General features: G+C 45.0%; 1 protein-coding gene across 1 annotated transcript; it reads right to left on the bottom strand.

Moving 5' to 3' along the window:
* Positions 1-4,770: 4,770 nt before the first annotated feature.
* Positions 4,771-5,870, bottom strand: LOC119270499 (germin-like protein 1-3). The gene is made up of 2 exons (XM_037552502.1): positions 5,683-5,870; positions 4,771-5,586 (listed from the first exon to the last, which is right to left on the bottom strand). Exons 1-2 carry the CDS (start codon positions 5,816-5,818, stop codon positions 5,045-5,047), a joined length of 678 nt encoding a protein of 225 aa, XP_037408399.1. The 5' UTR covers positions 5,819-5,870; the 3' UTR covers positions 4,771-5,044.
* Between the last annotated feature and the right edge of the window lie 2,881 nt (positions 5,871-8,751).

The raw sequence follows: 8,751 nt of genomic DNA, 5'->3' as shown, positions 1-8,751 counted from the left end.
TTCGATCCTCCTCAAGTTTGCTCGTCAGACTTAGACGGATCTCTAGCCACTAGTAGAAAAAGGGTCTTCTGTCCCGGTTGGTAAGGGCCTTTTGTCCCGGTTTCTGAACCGGGACTAAAGGGTCGTTACTATGGCCCTGGCCCTTTAGTCCCGGTTCAAACAGGAACCGGGACAGATGGGCCTCCACGTGGCCGGTGCGCCGAGCCCAGACAGGAGGGCCTTTGGTCCCGGTTGGTGGCACCAACCGGGACCAATAGGCATCCACGCGTCAGCATTTCAGGGGCTGAGGGTTTTTTTTGCCTTTGGTCCCGGTTGGTGCCACCAACCGGGACCAATAGGCATCCACGGGTCAGCATTTGGGGCTGAGGTTTTTTTTTGAAAGGGGGGGTGGGGGTTTTGGGAGGTTAATTTAGGTGTTTCATATATTGTGTTAGCTAGCTAATTAATAGAGAGCAGTGTCCTCTCTTATGTCCGTGCTTGGTCGATGCTACGTACTATATACGTATAGAGAGGACTAGATACGCTAGCTAGCTAGTAAGCAAACAAAGGAAAAAGAAGATCGTCATGAACATATATGCATACAGAGAGAAGTGATATCGACCACCTCTCCTTCTCCGAGAGATTGGTCGAACAACAAGTTCTCGTAGATCTATCCGACACTACCGGCTACATATACACAATAATTATCTCTTACAATATAATCACCTAATTATATACGAACACAAGATCCACATAGTATTCTTCGTCTTCAGCGATCACGTGGTCAAGGAAGAATGACGCCAATTCCTCTTGAATTGCTCGCATATGAGCTGGTGCTAGGAGTTCATCCCGCATCCGAAAGATCTAATTTGAAAAAGGGGGTCAATACACGCCCAAGAAGCCTAGCAGATTCACGCAAAGGTTCTTCGTCATGTGCATCACGTCGATTGAAGAGCGGACCTCTAGGTCTTTCCAGTAGAGTAGGTCCCAAAATATAGATTTCTTCTTCCACATGGGTGCGTGTCCCTCAGCGTCATACGAAACAGCTAGTCCGCCGGGACCCTTTCCAAAGATTACGTGTAAATCATTGACCATAGCAAGTACATGATCACCGGTACGCATGGCGGGCTTCTTCCGGTGATCTGCCTCGCCTTTGTAAAGCTTGCCTTTCTTTCGACATTGATGGTTGGTCGGAAGAAATCGACGATGGCCCAGGTACACATTCTTCCTGCATTTGTCCAGGTATATACTTTCAGTTTCTTCTAAACAGTGCGTGCATACGTGGTATCCCTTGTTTGTCTATCCTGAAAGGTTACTGAGAGCGGGCCAATCGTTGATGGTTACAAAACAGAATGCGTGCAGGTTAAATTCCTCCTGTTTGTGCTCATCCCACGTACGTACACCGTTTCCATTCCACACCTGTAAAAGTTCTTCAACTAATGGCCTTAGGAAAATATCAATGTCGTTGCCGGGTTGCTTAGGGCCTTGGATGAGAATTGGCATCATAATGAACTTCCGCTTCATGCACATCCAAGGAGGAAGGTTATACATACATAGAGTCACGGGCCAGGTGCTGTGATTGCTGCTCTGCTCCCCGAAAGAATTAATGCCATCTGTGCTTAAACCAAACCATACGTTCCTTGGGTCACTTGCAAACTCATGCCAGTACTTTCTCTCGATTTTTCTTCACTGCGACCCGTCAGCGGGTGCTCTCAACTTCCCGTCTTTCTTACGGTCCTCACTGTGCCATCGCATCAACTTGGCATGTTGTTCATTTCTGAACAGACGTTTCAACCGTGGTATTATAGGAGCATACCACATCACCTTCGCAGGAACCCTCTTCCTCGGGGGCTCGCTGTCAACATCACCAGGGTCATCTCGTCTGATCTTATACCGCAATGCACCGCATACCGGGCATGCGTTCAGATCCTTGTACGCACCGCGGTAGAGGATGCAGTCATTAGGGCATGCATGTATCTTCTGCACCTCTAATCCTAGAGGGCATACGACCTTCTTTGTTGCGTATGTATTGTCAGGCAATTCGTTATCCTTTGGAAGCTTCTTCTTCAATATTTTCAGTAGCTTCTCAAATCCTTTGTCAGCCACAACATTCTCTGCCTTCCACTGCAGCAATTGCAGTACGGTACCGAGATTTGTGTTGCCATCTTCGCAATTGGGGTACAGCCCTTTTGTGTGATTCTCTAACATGCGATCGAACTTCAGCTTCTCCTTTTGACTTTCGCATTGCGTCCTTGCATCGACAATGACCCGGCGGAGATCATCATCGTCGGGCACATCGTCTGGTTCCTCATGATCTTCAGCAGCTTCCCCCGTTGCAGCATCATTGGGCACATCGTCTGGTTCCTCTTGATCTTCAGCAGCTTCCCCCGTTGCAGCATCACCGTATTCAGGGGGCACATAGTTGTCATCATCCTCTTCTTCTTCACCGTCTTCCATCATAACCCCTATTTCTCCGTGCCTCGTCCAGACATTATAGTGTGGCATGAAACCATTGTAAAGCAGGTGGGTGTGATGGATTTTCCGGTCAGAGTAAGACTTCGTATTCCAACATTTAGGGCATGGACAACACATAAAACCATTCTGCTTGTTTGCCTCAGCCACTTTGAGAAAATCATGCACGCCCTTAATGTACTTGGAGGTGTGTCTGCCATTGTACATCCATTGCCGGTTCATCTACGTGCATTATATATAATTAAGTGTGTCAAAAACCATTACAGAACATCATGAATAGATAATTAAGTGACCAAATTAATAGAAGTTCATCATCACATTAAAACCAAAGTACATACATAGTTCTCATCTAACAACATATAGCTCTCCAGAGCATCTAATTAATTAAACCATACATTGAAACTATGTAAAACAATTCAATGCGAAAACAAATGCGATCATAATCGCAACCAAGGTAACAATTGATCCAACGGCATAATGATACCAAGCCTCGGTATGAATGGCATATTTTTTAATCTTTCTCATCTTCAACCGCATTGCATCCATCTTGATCTTGTGATCATCGACGACATCCGCAACATGCAACTCCAATATCATCTTCTCCTCCTCAATTTTTTTTTATTTTTTCCTTCAAGTAATTGTTTTCTTCTTCAACTAAATTTAACCTCTCGACAATAGGGTCGGTTGGTATTTCTGGTTCAACTACCTCCTAGATAAATAAAATATATGTCATGTTGGTCGGCATAATTGTCATAGACAATAAATGAACCAAATAGTTATAAAAATATAATATATATATATATATATATATATATATATATATATATATATATATATATATATATATATATATATATATATATATATATATACCACATCCGAATCATAGCCAGGACGAGGGCCGACGGGGGCGGATACCAAAACCATCGCACTATATAATAACAAGCAATAATAAAAGTAAGAAAATTAGACAAGTATCTATCTAGCTAAAGTAAGAATTTTTTCTTTCAGAAAGAAGATAAGAACAAGAGGCTCACCACGGTGGTGCCGGCGATGAGATCGGTGCAGGCGATCCACGGCGGTGAAGACGGGAGTGGGACGTGACGGGCCGCTAAACCTAGACAAATCTCGAGGAAAATGGAGCTTTGAGGTCGAGCTTCGAGGGGAGAAAGCTTAACTAGTGTGGCTCGGGCATTTCATCGAACACCTCATGTGCATAGGAGGTGAGCTAGAGCACCACAAAGCTCTCCCCTCACCGGCCAGAAAAAACAGAGCAGTGTGGAGTGCTCTGCTCGCCGGCGAGTGGGTATATATAGGCACCTCATTGGTCCCGGTTCGTGGCATGAACCGGTACCAAAGGGAAGCCAGTGGTCCCGGTTCAAGCCACCAATCGGGACCAATGGTGGTGGGCCAGGAGCGAGGCACATTGGTCCCGGTCCGTCCCACTAACCGGGACCAAAGAGGCATGACGAACCGGGACCAATGCCCCCACGAGGCCCGGCAGGCCCCTGGCCTCACGAACCGGGACAGATGGCCCCATGGGTCCCGGTTCTGGCCTGAACCGGGACGAATGGGCCACCTCGGCCTGGACCAAAGCCCTGTTTTCTACTAGTGAGCGTAGATTCCTGTCAGCTCCTCGCGCAACGAGATTAAGGTTTCTTGCCATGCATAAGCAATGATGATATTTGATGTAAATTTCTTCATATCGATTAAGGATTCAATGGCGACGATTGTGGCTCCGGGGCACTGGTCCTTAAGGGTATGTGTATGAAGAATTCCCGACTGTCATTGACACGGCCAGGACGACTCCAGTATGAGAGGAACGACAACGGCACAGTGGCGGCTCGTTCTGGCAACGACATTGGTCGTTCGGTGGTTCATAATCCTTGATGTACTCCCTCCATTCTTTTATGTAAGGTGTATTATCTTTATCATGGTGACCAAGGCACATAATTATAGACATGTTAGTACAAAATTACCCTTAGCAAAAATTTTGGTTTGTGACAGGCAATTCAGTAAGTCGAGGAAAGTAGTAGATACATGTAATCGAGAGAGAGAGATTCTTTCCTTCTTTTGTTACAAGGAAAGATACAAACAATCAGGAAATTAAGGAGATACTTTCCTTCTTATGGAGGGCTAAAAATGAAATTATGAGGAGTTAAAAATAATGCATCTTACATTATGGAATTTTATCAAAAAACAAATACACCTTATATAAAGGAATGGAGGGAGTATTTTTTTTATTATGGAGGTGCTTTGTATTTCCAATGAAACTTTATAATAGATCTGTTTCTATTCACAAAAGAAAAACCATGAAAATTAAAGCAATAATGCACATTCATTTTCAGCAATAATGGACACATACAGATTAGTTACGGGTAGGTCGTTCGTGAACAAAAAACAACAATTAAAAGTAAAACCGGCGAGACCCTTCACTAAACAGGCACCGACTCAAAAGAATGAGAATAGTGTGTACAAAAGATATTTTGTCAAGCAAATGAATTAAAACTGCACTTTTACGTGGTCCTCGTCATTATTAGCAGCACGTACGCACGTAGAGCCGACCCAACCAACCTCATGCATGCATGGCTAGTTACTTTGGCGGGAACTTGGACTTGATGGCCTCCACCAGGCCGCCGTCGATCTGGAGCGCTCGGGCTAGCACGTCGGTGGGCACCGGTGGCGAGGCACCGAACATCGCCACGGCGAGGGACTGCGTGCCCGGCAGCTGACTGTTGAATGCCGAGATCGCCATGGCCGGCGCACCGCCGTTGTTCTTCTGGTAGTGGACGAGGCCGCGGGGGAAGACGAAAAGCTCACCCTTGCAGACGGTGCGGGCGAAGAGCTTGCCGGCAGTGGTGACGAAGCCGACGTCGAGGGAGCCCTCAAGCACGTAGATGATCTCGGTGGCACGTGGGTGGGTGTGCGGCGGGTTCACGCCCCACGGCGCGTAGTCCACGCGGGACATGGAGACGCCCAGCGTGTTGAGCCCCGGGAGCTTCTCCACGTTCGCCGCCGTCACCATGGAGCCGACCGGGTTGCCGGTGTTGCCCGGGAATGCCAGCGCGGCCGAGAAGAAGTCGTCCGCCGTCACGTTCTCCGGCCTCTTGCACGGGAACCCGTTCAGACGTAGTGCTGTGCGTACGCATGCATGCATGAATTACTCTCTGTTCACGCATGATCTTTACGTGTGCGGATAAGAGTATGAACGGAAGGGCTAGCATAACTTACGGCCTACCAGGGATTTGTAGTCGGCGACGCAGAAGTCCTGGAGCATGTCGGGGTCGCCGGCGAGCAACGGCGCGGCGAGGGCCAGAAGAGTGGCACAGGCGGCGAGGAGGACGGCGGGGAGCTGCTTGGGCGCCATGGTCAAATGCTGCTTAATTCACTACTGGTAGTTAGCTCTATGGTGAAGTAGCTGAGGATGATTGGATGGGAAGGCAAAGCATGCAGCGCATGTATTTATAGACACGCGGTGTAGCGTAAGGGGGATGTGATCGATCGGTAGTTGAACCATACACACGCGGTTTTATGAGGACAATGTATCCATGCTCTAACACTTCAGCTTGAAGATAGGGTTGGATAGCGATGTCAAATTGTGAACCACCATACCATTTGTGTCATGTGCTCGTGTGGTGAGAGAGGGGTCTTAGCTCACCCTGAAAAAAAAAAAGAGGAGTCTTAGCTGGAGGAGGAAAGCTAGTGTTGGAGTAGTTACTAAACTGTGATGCGTTCAACAAAGAAAAATAGTATGTTTTGGCCTCTCTTTTTTACTCCCCTCGTCCCATAATGTAAGATATTTTTGCAAGTTATTTTACCTTGCAAAAATGTATTATATTATGAGACGGAGGGAGTACTTATCTGTAAGTCTAGGTTGTCTTCCACAGACTAATTAGTAGTAGGGCAATTTATCATTGTATCTCATTAGGCTCAGTAAGATTTAACTGATATATTGAAATAGGAACATACATGGTTTAAATTTCCAAAGTGGACACATACTAGGCTCACAAAAAAAAGGCCAAATTTTGTATTCCAAACTAATTTTGGCCACACTTGAATTAATTTTGAATGTAGTGTGATATTAAAGACTAAATAAACTGTTGCTCAATAAAATTAATTACCATTACATTAGAAAATGTGTTACAATTAATTTGTAGCCTACTTTCAATTCAATTAAGTACTGTAGTTTAACAAAAAAGTAGGTTTTTTAACAACAACCACAGTACCAAAAACACTTTCTAATGTATGTAAATGGAGAGATGTGAGTGCAGCGATTCGGTGCCCGGACTCATCAGCACCCGTCAAAAAAATTATACAAAATTAAAATATTCCAAAAAACATTGCATGGTAGATAATTTATTGCGTGAGGTCCGCTTCAATTTTCATATCATTTGGACATCTGAGTAGCTCTCAGCAAAAAAGAGAAATCGGGTCAGAACAGTACATGCACAGTAAACATTTTTAGAAACCCGGAATTTGTTTTTTTTGCCGAGAGCTGCTCAGATGTCCAAATGATTGGAAAATTGGAGCGGACATCACGCATCAAATTATCTAGCAGCAAAAATATTGGAATTTTTTGAATATTTCTAGTATTTTTTTTCTTCGGCACGGGTGCAGATTAACCTGGGCTCAGAAAAGGACTTTCGGAGAGATGTGCTTTATTCATAATTTGGGTAGTCTTCCCCATTTCTAGAAATAATTATTGAACTGCCAGCAACAACTAGTTTACCCAGTCCGAACTAAGAGAAAGTTAGTGCCAACATTATACACCAGCAAAAAAAGCAATAATTAACAAACAGTTTAATTGATTTTTTTACGTTCAGCATATTTTGTATATCTAAATAACTAGTCTCATGTTTGTCCTCTAAACTGTAGAGATAAATGCGTTGTTACTTTCTTTTTTCCCAACCGCATATGATTCATTTTCCGTCGACTAGCAGCTTGCTTGCACGTCAGATTATATTAAATTGAACGGATACGTGTAAGGAGGAAAAGAATTGTGGCGCGAGATCTGAAACTACTAGCTGGTTAGAAGTAGACGCGGGCATTGATTACTGAAACCGCCGTCCGTCGGTGCTTGCAGCAGTGCTCTAGTCGCCAGCTTGCTTGATCTCTTGCATCCATATCGACCGTACAAGGTGTAGTGACTGCGGGTGCAGCACCTACCGATCGATGTGGCAGCTGCTGCAGTGACCGGTGCGCAAGTAAATATAGGTCGATCGATCGGCTAGCGTGTGAGAACAGACTCGAGCTGTATAGGCGATCTTCGTAAAACCCCGAGTCGTGAGGTGTGGCTGGACTGAAGGAGTATGTACGTATATACGCTGCATAGTATATATCTGGTTGCACATACACTCATTTTTATCCTCATAGGCACCTCCAAGATACTGAGCCAGCATAATATTTTAAAATTGATGAAGTCATTCTTAAGATATGCGAGCGTAGTGCCAAGTCTAGGGCTTGAACAATAATTGATTCGTTCCACCACAAGGAGCATGAGCTATCCTCAATTCGCATATACTGTCGTACCTACAGGTTGGTTGTATGTTTGTTTGCATGGTTAGCTAGCCAGAGATTGGCTAATATGGATGCTTATATATGTTTACCGTGTCCTGCTGCTGTGAATTGTGACGATATGCGCAGAGAAAAAGAAATTCGGCAATCCGTATGTTTTACATCTCCAGACCCAGCTAATTAATCCGTACAGCCAACCCGTGGGGATCAAAGCATCGACAGCAGTGTTAAGACACACCCTACAAGAGTCTTTATTAAAACATGATCATCTCCGTTGCTCTTTTTGTATGGTCACATGTGTGCATGCATGTAGTATATGTCAGATGTCACCAACCAGAATTAATTAAAGGTAAGATGCAAGGTTGCATTAGTACTTTGATCGATCCTAGCCACGATTTCCAGCCACGAATAAATAAACCGGTCCGTGCCCCGGCCAGTAGGACGTACTCTGTGTAGGAGTACGTTTCACTCGTGATGCTATTGATTAGAATTGGTTAGCGTATGTTGATGTGCATGCAAGCTCGCTGTGAAGAAGCTATCGTAATACGTGTATTGCATCAACAGGATGCACGTACGAGATATCGAGATCAGATCGAGACGTGCATGCTGTTAGAATTAGTTCAAGGCACAGGATAGATCTGTCTAAAACTAAGCAATCACATAAGGCACGACACCAAATTTGTTCACAAGGTTCACAAATATGGCTATACCTTCAGGGCTTGATTATAGACGCTCCTTCCCTTGACACGGCCACAATACCGCACTCTGATCATCAAGGCACCAGCA

This window comes from Triticum dicoccoides, chromosome 3A (assembly GCF_002162155.2).
Source record: "Triticum dicoccoides isolate Atlit2015 ecotype Zavitan chromosome 3A, WEW_v2.0, whole genome shotgun sequence".
Lineage (NCBI taxonomy): Eukaryota > Viridiplantae > Streptophyta > Magnoliopsida > Poales > Poaceae > Triticum > Triticum dicoccoides.
This window is presented reverse-complemented; position numbering and strand designations above follow the sequence as displayed.

Excerpts from the sequence above, each read along its gene's own strand:
- LOC119270499 (XM_037552502.1), bottom strand. The coding sequence starts at position 5,818 with ATGGCGCCCAAGCAGCTCCCCGCCGTCCTCCTCGCCGCCTGTGCCACT. Across the intron at positions 5,587-5,682 it reads CTACAAATCCCTGGTAGGCC|CACTACGTCTGAACGGGTTC; the intron begins GTAAGTTATGCT and ends GCGTACGCACAG.